Raw genomic sequence first — 18584 nt, 5'->3', positions numbered from 1 at the left:
TGAGGTTTCGCCTGCCTCCAGAACCTAAGGGAAAACAGAGAACTGCAGGCCTGTGGGGACAACCCCCAGCCTCAGGTCTGAAGACTGCTGGAGGTCATTCTAGCCATCCCCCTGCCCAGAGCCGGAAGATCTTGGAAAGTCTTCCAGGCAGCTGAGGTGGTATCTTCCCTTTACCTCTCTGATACTCACTTCTCAAGTCTCAACTTTTTAAGGCCTTTGCGTTTAAAATGTTACAAGCTATCAGAGTTTGACCTTGGCTCTGCCACAAGAATCAGTCTCTGTAACCAGGAGAATCAAGTTCACCACCTCCCAGCTGCTGCCACTGCTGCCATCAGCCAATCACCTAGCTCTCCACAATCTACAGGTGCTTTCACAGTCATTATCTCATTTGTGCCTCTAACCTGTAGGGAAGCCAGGCAGGAATTATTACCCCATTTCACAGATGAGAAAACCAAGGCTCCAAGACGTTAAGTGTTTTCAAAGTGGAACCTGGTTAGTCTTCTGATGGCAAATCCAAGGAGGCACGGCACACACACCCCAGAGCTTTGTCCACTGGATTCCATTTGCCTTCTGTGGGCCAAAGAGGTTCTTCCTTAAGCTCAGATCTGACTGCCTTACAGCTGATGATCCCAGGGATGGTTAATCTGGAGCCCTGCCCGTTCCCATTCTGAGGTCATTTGTTTCTTGCTGGTGTGGGGAGGAGGCAGAGGAGCAGGAATGCACTCTACTGGATTTCTCTCGGTTCTTCTAATACCCCTTGCCCCTTCTCACCTCTGGGTCTTCGTACATGCTGTCCACCCTTCCAAGGGCATCTCTCCCCTCCCCTTTACCTGCATGCCCCATGCCCATCCTTCCAGACCTCAACACAGACATCACCTCCTCCAGGAAGTTTCCCTGACTATCCTGCTCCCACAGTACTCTGTACGGCCCCTTTCATGGCACCAATTACATTTTTGTGATTGATTCTTTAATTGTCCGTCTTCTGTAAGACTAAGCCTTAGAGGTCAAGGCCACATTCAATACCCTTCTGTTGAATGAATAAATATAGAAACAAAAGCAAGTTGGTGTTATCCAGAAGAACCATCCCCTTTCCCTCCTGCAATGGTTTCTAACACTAGGTTTTGGGTTTATCTCCATTTTTCCAAAATAATCCACAAATATTCACTTAAAAGCAATGTACTAGGGCAGCTACTAAAAGTGAATCCTCTTTTGTTATGTGAGTCAGCGCTCCCTAATTTATATACTTGGTAAACATGTATTACTAGAAAGCGGACTTTCTTAAGGCACAAACTCCTATATAGCTGGCTAAACCCAAATGAAAACATTAATAAGGACCCAAACACCGCAGGAGGCAACAGGACAAGAAGAGGTAAAGGGGAAGGTTCCTGAAGGAGAAAAGAGCGAAGCATTTTGGAAAGGAGAAAGAAGTGGGCAGAGGCTGGGTTAGGTGAAGGGCAGAAGAAAGACACATCTTAGACAACTTAAAAGAAGGTTCAAAAGTATAAGAGGATAACTCGGGGAAATATTTTCTTAGCTGAAGCAGAAAGGCAGCCAGGAGTCTAGTAATATAGAATGATAGGGAATGGTTAGGGTTTATACCTCACTAGGAATCAGAAGGCCTGGGCACTGGTTCTGATTCTTTCATGTAATGGAGGCAAATCAGCAAGTCACTTAAGCTCCCAGAGCCTCTTTTCCTTACCTACCCAACCCCATCCCAGAAGAGTTCACGGATATAAAAACATTTTGATATCCACAAAGTGCTACAAATTTGCACAGTCATTATGAAGAGACTTGCCTCCCATAGAGCAAGAAAAACACTGTCAAAAGGTGATTTACCAAGACTGTTGGTGTTACTGGGATTTAGAGTGAAAAGTGGCAGCTCGGGAGAAAAGAAACAAGGTAAAAAAGTAGAATTGTGAGGAGGGCAGGTGAGAGAGAAGGGAGAAAAAAAAAAGAACGATGACCTCGGAGGTAGGGCTGAAAGGGATGGGGGGAGGGGTGGTCCCTGGGAAGCAGACGCTGGGGAGAGAAAGGGCAGAGCGCGGAAGCAGGCGGGTGGAAGGGGGAGATGTCAAGGCCGTTCAGGCTGGCAGACACCAAGCTCACAGAGGAGGACAACAGTAATCAGGGGCTGGGTAATAATAAGGCTTCTCACTGCTGGTTTTCCACTGCAGCACAAACAAACCATTATACCTCATTGCCAACAGCCTCCTGTGGGAGTCAGGTGTCCCCAGATGCGAGGCAAGAGGCTGGAGAGGCTTCATGACCGAGAAAGCCTGTGACTTGTCTAACCCCTGTGTGGCTTCTATCTAATTCCAAATGGGAGACCAACCATGAGATACCATGAGAGAGGACTTAGGAAGGAAGGCTCTGACAGGGGACTATGAAAAGACACCTTGGAAGGAAGGGTGGAGGGAGCAAAGCTGAGTCAGTGGGGAGACGAGCAGGTGGAGGGTGGGGCCCAGGGGGAGGGGGAGGAAGGACTAGTCATCTGCATCACAGACTCAGAAACGGTTCCTCTCCAAAGGGTGGAGGCCACATACTCTCCCGCCCCACCAAGGACCAACTCAGAATAAGTTACAGCTCAAAGGATATAGATGAGACAGAAGGAGGAATTTCCTGACCAGCAGGATGGAGCAAACATGCTCACGCAACTTCTTACCAGGCCCATCTCACCTCTTTTTTTCTAAGAAACCTTCCCTGGCTGCATTCATGCCAACTTCAGGGCCCTGTGACCAGTTCATGCATTCATTCAACAAACATCAAGTGCCTGACAGATACTAGAATGTGGCAATGAACAAAACAGAAATGGACCCCTCCTTCGTGGAGCTTACAGGAAGCAGACATTAAAGATGCAATTACACAACTACATAAACTCAACTGTGATAGGCTATAAGAAAAAGTACAGGGCACTATTAGAAAGATTAAAGGGAGGTCATGATAGGGGTCGGCGGGGGGGGGGCACAGTAAAGGGCTGCTGGGGAAGTGATATTTATTCTGAGACCAAAAAGACAAGTCGGAGTTAACCGAGCAAAGGTCAGGGGTGGGGAAGGCCCAAGGCCCTGAAGCAGAAAGAGCCTTTAGTCTCCAGGCAAGGCCGGTGAGAATCCTAGTGGCTAGGCGCCCCGCCTGAATCCGTGCCTTTCCATAAAGCACTTTGCACATTTTTGTGCGAAAGTCCTGTGTCTCACATCTGAACAAAGCCATGTATCCCCATCAGAATGTCCCCAAGGGTGAGGTGCAGGTTTCCCCCCTCTGGCTGACGGCTTCCTCTGGGTGGGCCCAGAGCTTTTACACAAAAGGGCACGCAGGGCCAGAGGGACTGCTCAGCCACTGCTGGAATTCCTGACTCAGGGGGCAGGACAAACAGGAGTTTCAAGTTCAGATACTAGATTTCGAAGTTGCTCTTTCTTCCAATGAAGCTGGAAGATGGTAGAAAACTCTAGGGTAGGGAAGGGGAAGCCAGGCCCACACCTGGGGACTTAGTGACTCACCCACCCACAGCCGTTAAGATTGCACTCAATACACTGGGTGGTTTTCTCTTTCCCAAATAAAATGTGGAGGAGAGGAATGTTACCAGAACCTTTCTGGTAACTTTCATAAGAGACACCCTTTCTGGGCACTTTCACAAGAGAAATCATGTGGCTACCACCTATCTAATGAGCAGTTACCAAGTTAAGCACTTTACTTACACTTTTATTTAACCCTTGAAACAACCCTATTAGGTGGGTCTTGTTACCCTCATTTGACGAATGGCAAAAATGAAGCATGGGGGTAGTTATGACCTTGCCAGGGGTCACACAGTAGGTGACAGATCTGGGATTAGGATTCACATCTGTCTCCAACGTCTATGCTTTTGGGGGTGAGTGATGATGGGGAAGGCCTCACTATACCAGGTCCCTCCCTATCTTCAAAGACCAAGTAAAAATGCCCTCTTCTCAGGTCAGTCCTCACTTGGTCTGCCTGCTCTTCCCTCGGCACTAACAGACTCAGGAAAGTCTAAGGAGTGCACGCACATATACTGAAGTTCATACTTCAAATGGTCCTTCAGACCTTTTCCTGAACCTTCCCTTTGTTTTGTGTTCTTCCCGGATGCCCAGCCCCATGTCCACACCCCAACTTCGCCCCACCCTGAGCTCTCCCCACAGTAGGTGCTTGTGTTTCCCAGACCAGCTGGGAGACACCACGCTCAGTTATCCCACCCTGACCGACCCCTCCCCCAGTATTGTTTCTCTCAACTCCCCCTTTGCCCAACTTCACACATAAAAGTGCACCTTTCCTTACATATACTACACTGCAAAGCACACATCTGGTCCATTCATGTGTTTAAGTCAGTGTTGAGAACAAACAGACCACCCCACACAGTAGGCACACAAAGATATTTAGGAAGGAAGAGGGGAAAGAAAGGAGGAGGGGACTCTTGGATCTGGGGGACCTTAATTAAGGATTATCTGGTCCAGCAGTTCTCAAAGGCAATCTGCATCAGATCACCTGGGAAAACACACATACCAGGGCCCCACCCTGGACGGACTAAATCACCTCCGGAAGGCAGGGCCTGGGTACATGTAGGTTAAAAAAAAAAAAGCTACCCAGGTGATTCTGACTGAGCCTCTGATTAATAGCCACTGTTCTCATCCCCTTGTTTTGCAAGTAAGGAAACCAAATCCCAGAGAGATGACACGCATCCTGTAAACTAGAGGGAACTGAAACAGAAACCACGTCTCCCAGCTCCTAATTCCACACTGGCTCTATGCATCACATTGCCTCAACTCCAACAGCCCCTGTGTCAGCGGGCCTCCGTCGGGGAGCTCTCTGGAGACGTCAGTATCACCCTATCTGAGCAGGTTACAAGGCCAGGGCGGGGGATCTGGGCAGCAGCGGGGGCATTAATCATTGACTTGTGAAACACACCTCCTCTGCACAGATGCACCTTGGACTCCAGGCTGACCAAACACACATGAGCCCTTCGTGTCTGGTGGGGCCTGCACACTGCCGCAGAGCAGTACGAGTATCGGAAGTCAGATCTAACTAGCTCTGGGACCCTGGCCTGCTGCTGGTACCTTTAGACATGTAAGATGGTCTATGGATGCTCTGCTTTAAACACAGGCACTTAAACCACTCTTTGCTTTTATTTATGATGGTGATGAAAACCATATCCAGGCAGGCACGATGCCAGACGGCGGGATAACAACTAGGGAAGGCCGTGTTTCCATGAGTCAGGGGGTGGAACGTTCCTTCATTCACACTTTGAGTACCAGGGGTGGGTGAACCAGGCTCAGCCCAAGAAAAACAATCAACCCCAATTCATACCTGGCTCAATCTAAGAAAGAAATAGGCTTTAGATTGTAGTGAGAGGGACTGAGGTGAGAAGGGCCACTGGGCAGACCCTGGAAGGTGACGCTGAATACATGTAGCTTCCTGGAAGCCTGTACACAGAAAACAGAGAAAAGACTATGAGTCCTCAGAACCTGGGATCCGACTCGAGGACAGGTGATCCAGGGAAACAGCCCTGAACAGGGGACCCTAAGTTGCCACCCCCAACCTACTGGCTAGAGGCCCCTGTGGCCTGGATCTTGACCTGTTAGGCCTCTCTATGACACAGGGCTCTCCTGCCCTCCTCTCTTCCTGGGTGACTTGAGTGCTAAGCCTGTCTCTCCTTCCTTTTTCCTTCTTTCCCCATGAAGTTTGACGAGAAACTGTAAATCGTGTGGACGAAGTGAGGAGGCCGGGCAGGCCACTGAATTGGTCACCTCTATTCTAAGAAATCCAACTCAATTCTAGGTCATGCTTTGGGTCTGTCCAGGGGTGCGGACACCACAGAGGGATACAGCCTGACCCGGCTCCAAACTGTGCAGGCCTGGAGGCCCAGGAAGGTGACATCAAAGGGGCCTCAAAGGCTGCCCATGATTTCCCCAAGACATCTTTAGCAGCTAACCACCCCTTCCTCCTGTAAGAATCTAGGCCTTTTCTGTGGCCCATTATTCCACAGGAAAGAGGCTCCTGAGCTCATACTGCCTGATATTAAAAACCTACCCTCCCTTTACTTGATGTCACCCATGAATGAGCTTTCAGTTCCTAATGATACATGAATACATGATGTTGAATAAAGTTTCCAGCCGAAGTTGCACCACTGGCCACCCCTCGGGAAAGGTGGAACACAGGAAGGACAGAGATACTCTACTGGGTCCAAGGTACTCATCTAAGGATGGTTTTCTTCTACTTCCAGGGAGACTCCCAGTTAACACATGAACCCCTCACACACAAACACAGAAATGTTGTTACCTTTTATTATCTTCATGCCCTACGTGATCTTCTTTCCACCTTCCTATAGCAGCTACCCACCAGACCCCCCGGATGAGACGTAAGAGCTGAGAACAAGCAAGATGATGAATATAAGTACAAGAGAACCAGAAAGCAAATGATAGCTGGGAGATGGCAAAAGGCGCTGAATATGGACGAGAAACCCTCCACTTCTCTTTCCGCTGCCTAATTCTTTTGTGATTCCATGCAGCCATTTCATTTACAATCCCTCTCGGAGGTGACCGCCTTGCACTGGAGCCAGGAGGGAGGGGGGTGTCCTGAGTTGGCTGATGACACATGGACTTCTGAAACAGGTCACCTCACCTGACTCAACAAACAGTAAAAGCATCTGCTACGTCAGCCCTCTGCTCAGCTCTGCACACGCAGAAAGGGAGGAGACACAGGACGGTGGTTGCCAGGGGCTGGGGGAGGGGAATGGGGAGTTCATGTTTAACGGGGACAGAGTTTCAGTTGGGGAAGATGAAAAAGTTCTGGAGAGGGATGGCGGTGATGGTTGCACAACAATGCGAATGTACTTAATGCCACCGAACTGTACACTTAAAAATGGCTAAAACGGGGGCTTCCCTGGTGGCACAGTGGTTAAGAATCCGCCTGCCAATGCAGGGGACACAGGTTCGAGCCCTGGTCTGGGAAGATCCCACGTACCGCGGAGCAACTAAGCCTGTGCACCACAACTACTGAGCCTGCGCTCCAGAGCCCATGAGCCACAACTACTGAGCCCACGGTGCCACAACTACTGAAGCCCGCATGCCTAGAGCCTGTGCTCTGCAACAAGGGAAGCCACCACAATGAGAAGCCTGCGCACTGCAACAAAGAGTAGCCCCTGCTCGCCGCAACTAGAGAAAGCCCACCCACAGCAATGAAGACCCAACGCAGCCAAAAAAAAAAAAAAAAAAAACAGGCTAAAATGGTAAATTTTATGTTACGTATATTTAACTACAATTTAAAAAAAATTTTTTAAGGTGGGAGGGATGAGATAGTCTTCCTCTCCTCCCTCTGAAGAACAGGGCTTCGGAATCATTAACTCTCTTTCCTCCAGAATAAATCTGAATTCTTGTGGATGCGTTCCCCTGCTATCATCAGAGTACCGTGCCCAGCAGCCAGACATCTAGAAATCTCTACCAGTTCTGGGCACAGGCCCCATGGAGCTTTGTGTTCCCAGCAGGTGCCCACCAACGCCAACCCACCAGCAGTTCACAAAGGCTCAGGCTAAAGTCATTTACTTAAAAAAAAAAAAAAAAAAATTTTTTTAAAGTCTCTTAATCCATCAATCAAGTTACTCCCTCTTCTCAAAAAATGCGCTCATGTGATTAAAACCTGTCCTCAAAAAAAAAAAAACAAAAAAAACCTGTCCTCTACCAAGATGCAGATCTAGACCGTGTGCTCTTGCAGGTGGTGACCACTTCTCATACAGGCCGCCTCCAATCCATGAAACAGGCCATGTTCCAAAGTCTCCTGATACTTCACCATAGAAACTTTATGGACAGTGTTATATTTTCCCAAGTGAGCCCACAAAGCCTGTTTCCCACAGGCCACACATTCATGATTAAAGCCAGTTGAAAACAATACTGCTCCAGGTACACAGTCCAGAATGTCAGCTGCAGGGTGCCCTCCCCTCAACACACACCCGCAGACAGAGACACCTGCCACCTGGGCGCAGGCCTCCACCAGCACAGGGGCGCACAGGCTCAGGTTCTGGGTTGAATCTGAACCCGAGCTTTTTTTTTGTTTGTTTTGTTTTTTTTACTTTTTTGGGGCATGCCACTCTGTATGTGGGATCCTAGTTCCCCGACCAGGGATTGAACCCGTGCCCCTGCATTGGAAGCGCGGAGTCTTAACCACTGGACCACCAGGGAAGTCCCTGAACGCGAGTCTGAATCTGAAATCTGCCGCTTACTGGCTGTCCAACCTTAGGCACGTTACTTAACTTCCAAATTCTGTAAGCCTTGGTCTCGTCATCTTTAAAATGAGTAAAATATCCCATTTCAAAGGGTTATTGTGAGGGATAATGAGATTATATAAGGAGGGAACATACTGCATAGTTAAGTATTCATTATTATTCCTATTCCACCCCAGAACCCCTTCTGAAATGAATCCACATTAAAATACAAATGACTTGTATCAGAGCAATTTTTGTTCTGAACTGAAGAAAGAGAGAAAAAGAGGGCTTCCTAGAGGTCTGGAGGGATAAAGGAACCGGCAAACTTCTGAACCACAGGCTGCCTGTCCCCCCCAACCCTGCTTTGTGGGGTTGAAGGTAGTTTCCACGGTGAAGAAGGACCTTGTGAAGGTTAGAGGGACCTTCTCCAACTTCACCAAACCTTAGCTAGACTAGACCAAGAGCCCATCCAGTCCTGCCCTCCTAAGTTGGACTCAGAGAGTGAGAAGCGATGGTGGCTCCGCTGCATGGCTGCATCAGGGCGTCCCCACCAGCCACTCTACTCCCAGCCACTCACCCACCCCCAAAGCTCTGTTCTTCTCCAAAGGATACTAGGCAAGTGGTCTCCCCTCTAGTTATTCCCTGCAATTTGAGCAACGACACTCACTCAGCACACCTCCGTCTTGAAGGGGCCAACCGTAGGATGCAAAGACACGAGAGAAGAGATACATATGCCAGCCTCCTCTCTCACCCTGTGACCACACACCTACCTCCGCCTCCCCTCCCGCTGCTCAGGCTTTTGGGTGCCCCTGCCCAATTGTTTTGTTTTGTCTTAATTAAAGTATAGTTGATTTACAACATTATATCCATTTCTGGTGTACGGCAGAGTGATTCAATTATATACATATATATTTTTTCAGATTATTTTCTGTTATGGGTTATTACAAGATATTGAATCTGTCTGAATCTTTTCTTGAAGACTCTTTCGTGAACATGCGGAACTGAAGACCAAGTACGACATGCTTTCAACCACTTTCTTACAAATGTGCCTTGAAAGAGAGAGTGGGTAGGTGGTGAAGAGAGAACGTGAAAATCTTCTTCCTTGCACTCTGGCTCTGGAGCCTGCCCAGTTTACCTCCAGAGGTGTTCGGGCAGACAAATAAAAGCCGTGAGAAGAGCTATGTGCCATGCACACAAGTAATTTACAGCCTACATTCCTCTCTCCACCCAGCAAGAAGGAAAGGAGGGGACTTAGGACCTACTTCCGACTTCATGGAAGAAAACATGTCTAGTCCTTCACCTGACCTTTCCCACGTCCATAACAAGTTCACAAGAGGCATATTGGCAATTTGGGTGGAAAAACAATTCTTCAGTGTGCTGTCCAGTCATGGCAGGGTGGATAACATCCCTGATCCCCACATACTAAATGCTGTTAGTGCTTCCCAGAAAGAGTGACAATGAAACCTCCCTCCCCAACATTTCCAAACACCCCCAGGAGGGCAGTGCCACCCTAGCTGAGAAGCACTGAGTAAGGACCTGTACTGTTTTCGTGTCACACGGTGCCCAGCACATACAAGGCACTCCAGTGGGAAAGTCATAAGAATACTTAGCTCCAGGGACTTCCCTGGCGGTCCAGTGGTTAAGACTCCATGCTTCCACTGCAGGAATCTTAACCCTGGTCAGGGAAGGGTTTGATCCCTGGTCAGGGAACTAAGATCCCGCATGCTGCACAGTGTGGCCAAAAAATTAAAACAAAACAAAAAAAAACCAGGGGCTTCCCTGGTGGCGCAGTGGTTGAGAATCTGCCTGACAATGCAGGGGACACGGGTTTGAGCCCTGGTCTGGGAAGATCCCACATGCCACAGAGCAACTGGGCCCGTGAGCCACAATTACTGAGCCTGCGCGTCTGGAGCCTGTGCTCCGCAACAAGAGAGGCCGCGATAATGAGAGGCCCGCGCACCGCGATGAGGAGTGGCCCCCGCTTGCTGCAACTGGAGAAAGCCCTCGCACAGAAACGAAGACCCAACACAGCCAAAAATTAAAAAAAAAAAAAAAAAAAAAAGTTAACTCCATATCTCTACCTGGCGAGTAATTACTGAACCCCTACTGTGTGCTCAGCACTTCTGCAGGCACAGTGAGCATCAACAGGGAGTACGGATCGTGGTTCCCACACGTAAGGAAGTGACAGGGAAAACATGACCGTGAAATATTCAATATGGGTAACGTATACTCAAACGCTAAGTTACAAGGTCCATGAAAAGCTGGAGAAGGTGACCAGTGAGGGCTGGCTCGCTCAGGGGAGGCCTCGTGGGAAAAGCGGAAGTTGAGGTGGCTGGAAGGAGGTGGAATTTTCTTCACACGGCCCTGCTGATCCTCAGTCTGTCCCTGCAAGGACCGCTGTTCATAGAAAACCCCTCCAAGCCTGTGGTTCCAGGAGCAATTCAGCAAGCCCAGCCCTTCAGATCCTGTCCTCGGATGCTTTCTGGTGGAAGAGGGTGTGAGGAGTTTCCCCTTCTCTCTCAGAAGAGCCGCTGCGGTCAGGCCTGCTTTCAGGAGGCCCTTCTCATCCTAAAGGCAGAGCAGAGGTGCATTCACTGCCACATGCGCTGACTGAGTCAACAGACTCTGAGTGGTTGGGATTCCTGGGTGTGAAGACCTCTTCACTTGTCACCTGGGCCGGCCAGCCGGCAGCATAAGACTCTCCCGCCCCGGGGACACGCACTTCGCTCCTTGGTCAAAGGACTTCTTGCCTGCTCCCTCACCAACCTTCAACTTTCCTCTCAGGCGAAGAGTCTCCATGTCCTCCGCTCCTCCCTCTCTCCACGGGGTGTGCCAACAAACGCTTCCCACAGCCCACCCGCCCTCCTGACATTTCAGCTGCTCCTGGAGGCTGGCTTCTCCATGAAGCCCAAGACTGTGGTTCTCCGGCCCGGCTTCATTTCAAACGTGCAAAATCAGCAACACTCCCCCTACACACCTCACTCATCCTTGACTTGTACAACGTTAAACTGAGAGTTGCGTACACACACACACACACACTATATATATATATATACAGTATCTACCTAATGTTAGGAAGAATCCCACATCCCACAACCACAAAAGCTAAGCCAAGGATGGGCCTACTTGTGCTTATTCTTGTGAGACTTACCGACCTTCCAACCCTGGACACTCGGGCTAGTAACATCGATTCAAACACACATAAACACACACACGTAAGGAGATGAAAATGTTAAGTAGCTTGAGGGTAGTTATCATTTCACTATGTCTGTGTCTATCAAAACATGTGGTACACCTTAAATACACACAATTTTTATTAAAAATACAGTATAAAACACCTAGCGGTATAGCCTTCTCCCTCATACACCCGCTTCGGCCAATCGGCGCACCCACACACCCTCTGCAGAGCGACGTGCGAGTCCGCACAGACCCGGTACTCAGAGACGCTCCTCCCAGTAAATAAAAATGAGTTATATGCCCTTTCCATATAATACCCTTACCCTTTGAAACAAACTTTTTTTTTTCCCCTCCCATAGGAAGGTTCAGAAGAAATCCTTTTGGAAATTAAGCCTGGAGTTTCTACCGCATCCTCAGATCCCCGGCCCTTGGTTGCTGACCAAATGCTCCACCCTAAGAATGGCCCTGATCCAAGGTCTCCCAATTCTGGCTGTCGCCAAATTCTACCTGGTGGTTCACCTCTATCTACTCTTTCTGTGGCAATGCCAGCTTGGTTTTTCAACATGTGATTTGTTTCTCTCTCAATCTACCAACCAAATATTTGTCTTGCAAAAAGTAAAAACAATTCTTTTATGGGCTCTCATGGCATGCCAAAGTTTTCTGTTACAGTCCTTATCATGACTTGCAATTTTATGTATATGTAATTATATATATATAATTATTTTATTAATGCCTCTCCCCACAACTAGACTGTAGGAAAACCATGTCTATCTTGTGTGTCACTGCATCCTCTGTGCCTAGTTCTAGCTCCTTCCTCAAGCAGAACAGGAAATCCTACCCACCATTAGCAAGTACATCCTGGGCTATCTGGCCACTGGGCAGTATCTCCAGGGGCTCCTTGGATCACCACAATTCCATCCCTTTCTTCTCTCCTCCCTCTGCCATTCCCTACCCTTATTAAGAACAAAAAGCCTCAAACACCTTTTCAATTACCCTCTGGAGGAGCTTCCGGTAGATGGAAGAATCCCAGACTCAAGTCAAGAGAACTGGTTGGTCAGGAGAAGAGCAGGAAGAACAGGAGAGAGGAGAGAATGAATATGGGCTTCTACCAAGTCATGTTCTTGTATCTTCCTATATTCTGTGGGCATTCAAGAAATGCTTTGAGAGTTGACTTGTTAACCTGATCACTTTTTGTTCAATTTCTTCCACCTACTAAAGAAAAAACTGAGGGAGCTGTGGGTGTAAAGTGAGTGCTGGGGGAGGGGAAAAGACTGCATATCAGATTTCAAGATGACTGACCACGGGACAACAGAAAATGAGTATAATTCACAGCAACCAGATTTAACAAAAACTTCCTGACCCTGAGGGTTCTAAGATAATGAGGAAGGCAATAACAGTTACAAAAAAAGGGGGGTGTGGGGGGAGCCTCAGCTTGCAAAGGGATTGCTTAGAGGGATGCTTCCAGAGGTCTGATTAAATAGCTCAGAATAGTATGAGCACACTATTACATACTTCCCGTAGCATCTAGAACCTGATTCTCAGTAAAACAGACCAACAATGCTTGGTGACTGACTGATGCAGGAAAGGATATTAGTCATAACTTTCTCTGGTACAGCTCTGGAGACAGAAAGATTAGTCTGGCAGACTCTCAGATGGCTTCTGGAGATGCTTTGCAGCCCCAGAACTGTTTTATGTTCCTGGATTGAGAGGTCACTGCATTCCTTATTTATAGACCAATGCCAAAGTACAAGCTTGTAAAGAGTGGTCGCACACTTCCTGCTATCTTGTCCCCAGGATGACAAGCAAGGACACTCAACATACCCAAACGGTGTGAGTTACCCCCTTTTAGGCACACACAGTTCGGAGTTGAAAGGAATGGAGGCCATATCTGAAATCAGGACTCTACACAGCACGGTCTTAACTGAGTTCCTGGGATAAGCGTGAGGGGGTGGGCCAGCCGGCTCTCTTGCTGACCTTCTTACTGTTCTCTTAACTGTGAAAACCTCACTTCTTCAAAGACCCTCCCCTCCGTGTGTTACGAAGGGCCATGGCTCTGTCCTATCCCGCAGCATAAAGGGTAGCGACGTCTCTTCCCTCGTTTGGGGGATGGCTGAACACCTAGTTTCAGCAAAGTTCTCCGCAACCTTCCTTCCATCCTCTTGCCAAAGCAGCTTTTCACTTCACTCCAAGTGTCACTAGCTCCCCAAACAGCCCCACTCCCATCTGCGGTTCTCTAGGAAAAAAGTCCCCAGTCAATGCCATTGCTTCTGCCGCAGGAGGTCAGCCTCCCCATCCCCTGCCTGAGGCATCTGTCGTCAACATTTGGACAGCGAGTGCATCAGAGTGCAGCAGTTGCTCAGCAGCCTAGAAATACATGCCCAGGACTGCCAGCTTTCTGAGTGGTGCTGGCTCCACAGCCTCGTGAAGAAAAAAGGAAGGGGAAGCGACTCCTCCAAAGAACAGACACAACAACATAAGATCATTTGAGAAAGAACATCTCTGTCAGCACTACTACCAGGCAACAAGTCCCTCCTGACTGCACGTCATGGTATTATTTCAATACAGCCACACTGCGCACAGCTCCATGGTTCCAAGGACACTGCAGTCTAAAACCTCCAGCTGGCTGGACAGTAAAGAAAGGCTGCTTGGTTGATGAAGTGGGTCAACCAAAAGGAGCAATGCAAAAGGAGAGAGGTCAGCCCGGGATCTGCTCCCTCCTTGTCCCGTCCTCTTCCACTGATACTTATCCTTCGTGAGAAGCCAAGAGTTCCAAGTCAGAAGATTCTCCTGGGATATAACCAAGCCTGGACACAGAGAAGGTCTGAAAAAAGAGGCCCGCTTTTTCTCTTGGAAGATCCTAACTTTACTTCAAGGATGTCGCTCCGATGGAGGCTTCCAGAACTCTTGTTTACCACAAGGTCTGATTCCAAAAATAACCCAGAAAAGATATATTCTTAATTGTGTGTCTACAGATGGCAAGAGAAAGCCTAACAAGCATGACACTTACTGAATGCTTTCTCTAAGCAAGACTGTGCTAAGAGCTTTCACTTGTTATGATACACGTTTATTCAACAAACAGTTGAGCCCCCACTATGTGCAAAACACTGTTACAGGCACTGGGGATGCAAAAATGAACAGAACAGTCAAAATCCTAACTTGCACTGAACTTATATTTTAGTCGGGGTTGATATATATAAATATATGTCAGCTGGCGATAAACACCATGAAATAAAACAAAGCGGGCTAAGGGATGCTATATAAAAATTTACATGAAAACAAGCAGGGGAGGAAGTGCTATTTTAGATACACTTGCGCTGGAAGCCTTCTCTGATTGTCATCTGATAACAATTAACAGTAAGGGTGAGGGCTTCCCTGGTGGCGCAGTGGTTAAGAATCCGCCTGCCAATGCAGGGGACACAGGTTCAAGCCCTGGTCCGGGAAGATCCCACTTGCCATGGAGCCACTAAGCCCGTGCACCACAACTACTGAAGCCCGTGTGCCTAGAGCCTGTACTCCGCGACAAAGAGAAGCCACAGCAATGAGAAGCCCGCGCACTGCAAAGAGTAGCCCCCGCTCGCTGCAACTAGAGAAAGCCCGCACGCAGCAACGAAGACCCAACGCAGCCAAAAAAACAAAACAACAACAACAACAACAAACCAGTAAGGGTGATCATATAGTCGTGATGTGCCAGGAACTGAACTAAGTACTTAATATGCAGTATTTCACTTAATCCTCAGCAGCTCTGAGTTCAGTACCATCACCACTATACGGATGGGCAAACGGAGCCTTAGAGAGGTAAGGCTCTTTGCAGACTCTGCAGCAAACTAGGGAAGAAGGGGGAGAAAGGCCAAGGTTACACAGTAAGTGAGAAAGCAGGGACTTGAACTCAGGAACACAACCCCATGCTACTGGGCTGGTGGATAAACAGAGCCTCAAAGAGGTCAAGCGTGCCTGTGGTCACAGTGTGGTAGGTCCACCCGCCTCTCCACACATGGCTAAGAGATAGTGCAATTCAATCTTCCCTAATATCAGACTATTACTCTCATCACCAGCTGGAAGCCAAGCCCTATCTTGAAATAAGAGGAGAAAGACAACTTGGGCTCTTTGACGCCGGCTAATAAATGCTGAATATGTTCCTCTCCCATCCCCTCCCCAGGCCCCCAACACGAGATGATGTAGTACAGGGAAACACGCTTTTCTGCTAATTCTCCAGGTTGCCGTTTCTCACTGGAAAACAGACAGAAACAGAACAAGAGATGACTGAGAGAGCTTTTCAACAGTGCCACAGGGGCTCTCCGAGGTGGGGTGGAGGGGACAGGCCCTGAGCAAAGGCCAGCAGCAAGGAGAAAGCCGGCCTTCTGCAGCCCCATTTCAAAGAAAGCACTCCCTCCAGCCCTGGAGTACTGGGGTGGTAGTGGGGGAAGGGCAATGCTTTCTTAGGAAGCATGAGGCAGGAAAGACAGACGCGCTGGGAGCAGGTCACAGGGCTCTCTTGAGGAAGGGAGAGGAGAATAAAGCAGGAGGCGACTGAGGAAAGAGGCTAACATTGCTTCAAGTAGAGAAGTCCAGAAGGGAAATACCAAATCCAAGGTCAGACGGTGTTTGCAGAATTGCTGGAAATCCCAGGTTGAGGGTCCAGGCCAAACTACCAGAAGAGGCTAAAGGGAAAGAGAAGCCCAAGGAGAGTCTCACAAGGTTTAAACCAAAGGTCATGGTTTGGACCCACCTTCTTTTTTATTATATTTAAGTCACCACAGCACAGGAACCTGTAGCCAGAGTTAATCAACAACCAAGGTGGGAAGGGAAGATGGGGGCTCATCCTAAAGACAAGCTCATTAAGGGGAGCCTGGATTTCCATCTTACATCCCAGCTGGCTTAACTTGAGAATCGCAGTTTAAATTGATCTTAAGAATCTTCCTCCTGGGCTTCCCTGGTGGCTCAGTGGTTAAGAATCCGCCTGCCAATGCAGAGGACACGGGTTCGAGCCCTGGTCCAGGAAGATCCCACATGCCGCGGAGTAACTATGCCCGTGCACCACAACTACTGAGCCTGCGCTCTAGAGCCCGCGAGCCACAACTACTGAGCCCGCGTGCCACAACTACTGAAGCCCACACAGCTAGAGCCCGTGCTCTGCAACAAGAGAATGAGAAGCCCGCAATGAGAGGCCTGCGCACCACAACGAAGAGTAGCCCCTGCTCTCCGCAACTAGAGAAAGCCCGCGAATCTCCCTCCTAAAGCCTTCAGACCCTCTTGCCACCAACACACACACACACACACACACACACACAAAGAGAGAGAGAGAGAAATCAATGTTCCGTCTCCTTCCTCAGCAACTTATCACCTTATCTCCAGCAAGTCAGGTCTCCTAGCCCAACACTGCACCAAACAAATTATGACCTGAATGGCAAGAAAAACTGTGTCACCTAGAGAAACCCAATTAACGACATGACTCTGCTCTCTTAATTCCCCTCTCCCCTCCAGTCATATCCGGGGCACCTGTGTGGCTGACCGCCTTTTCCCACTACTGCCCATGTTCCCTGGCTAACTCAAAAGCCAGAAGACGATTTCAACAGGGGCCTCCAGAGCAGCTAACCCAGAGATGGGAAATCTTGCTCTCCCCAACACCTTGGCCTGTTGAGAAGGCCGGAAGGACACAGGACAAAAACACCCCCTGGGGGACAGGCGGGAGTCTTCACCTTGAAATCACTCAGTTGCCCCTTAAGCCAGGGCTCCCTGCTGAAGAAAAACATATAAATGCTGCTGAAAGCCCCCAAATGAGGGCATGCAAGAGCCCCAGGAGGGACAACGAATATTTCGAAGAAATTCCTGCTGCAGTTGCTTCCCCTGATCCCTTTTCTAATGAACCCCTCCCTGGAGAAATCTCCATCGCCTCCCCCTCCCTCCAGCAAAACCATGAATACCCAGGCTTTTCCAAACCACATGCTGCATGTGTTTGTGTGTGTACAGACATATAAACATCCTCTTCCCAGCCCAGGCCAGAGTTTCTGAAGACAAGAAACGCGTCCCCTCCTCCCCCAGTGCACTTGTCTTTCCTCCCAGCCCCACGCTGCTGCAGAGTTGGTAATGTAATCTGCGGGGACCCTGAGACCGGAAATGCCTGGTTCTGGACTGCTGCACTTGAAACGCGAAGGCAAGGGGAGAGCTGAGCAGGGGATGAGGGCGGCGGTAGGAGGTGTGCGGCGGAGAGGGGAGGCCGAAGTGCCTGCCGACCGGGGAAGAGATGCAATTCAGGGCTGGGCGAGGAGGAGAAAGGGTGATGAGGGGGAGGCTGGCAAGGCATTGGCAAAGTCAAAATTCGAGGAGCCGAAAAAGAGGAGGGGGAGGAAGAAGATCTAAGTAAGAGAAAGGGGGGAAAGAGGCCTCAAAGCATGTCAGGGGCCAGGGAGGGGCATCACAGTAAAGAGTCTGCAGGCTCAGGAGAACCAGAGGGTGCCCCTCAAACACCTGGGAGGAAGGGGATCCGGAACCTCAGTAAAGGTAGAGGAGGAGGGAAGAATGGGGGCGGGGCACTCCAGGGCGGGGACCGAACTGGCTCCCAGAATCTGCAGCGCGTGGAGAGCGGAGGGGAGCGGAGGGCGGAGGCCTGGCAGCAGCGGGCGCCCGGAAGGGGGCAGGGGTCGCCGCGGGGCGAGGCTGGGGGGCAGCGAGCTCACCCGCAGGGCGGACAGGTCGATGTCGTCCAGGCTGCGGGCGGGGGCTGGGTCGCCCATGGCCTCCGCCGGGAACGGGGCCCCGGGGCCGCTCACGCTCCGGCTCGGTTATTCCGCTGCCGCCGTCGCCGCTTCTCCCCCATCGGGGGATCCCGGGGGCGGACTCCACCGCGCCTCCCGCGGAGAACCGGGAGGGGGAAGGCCGGCGGGAAGACCGACCCACCGACTGACAGGCGATATCGCCCCAGAGCCTGCAACCCGAGCCTCCCGACTCTCCCGCGCAGGCGCAGAATGGCTGAGCACCGGGGAGGGTAGAAGAGGGAACGTGACGCGAGCGCGCCGGGTTCCCCCTCCCCCTCGGCGCCGACACCTGCGCGCAGGCGCAGGAGGGAGAGCGAAAGGCGCGCGCGAGGACTGAGCGACCGCGCGAGCCTGGCGTGAAAGAAGTGGGCGGTGGCCGGGGCCGCCGGGGAGCGCGCCCACCAGCTGGTGCGCGTGCGCACACGCGTTTCCTTCCCTCCCCGTATTTTTTGCCC

General features: G+C 50.0%; 1 protein-coding gene across 16 annotated transcripts in view; it reads right to left on the bottom strand.

The window, feature by feature from the left end:
* MINK1 (misshapen like kinase 1) overlaps positions 1–18383 on the bottom strand; it is a 50846-nt gene extending 32463 nt beyond the window's left edge. For 7 of the 16 annotated variants that reach the window (XM_057535599.1, XM_057535600.1, XM_057535602.1 and 4 more), the window contains exon 1: positions 18052–18363. In XM_057535599.1, coding sequence (XP_057391582.1) covers positions 18052–18108 — 57 coding nt within the window. In that variant the 5' untranslated portion in view covers positions 18109–18363. Of the gene's footprint in view, positions 1–18051 lie in introns of all 16 variants that reach the window. The other 9 variants (XM_057535594.1, XM_057535595.1, XM_057535603.1 and 6 more) reach the window with 6 other exon arrangements.
* Between the last annotated feature and the right edge of the window lie 201 nt (positions 18384–18584).

This window comes from Balaenoptera acutorostrata, chromosome 20 (assembly GCF_949987535.1).
Source record: "Balaenoptera acutorostrata chromosome 20, mBalAcu1.1, whole genome shotgun sequence".
In the NCBI taxonomy this organism is placed as follows: Eukaryota; Metazoa; Chordata; class Mammalia; order Artiodactyla; family Balaenopteridae; genus Balaenoptera; species Balaenoptera acutorostrata.
This window is presented reverse-complemented; position numbering and strand designations above follow the sequence as displayed.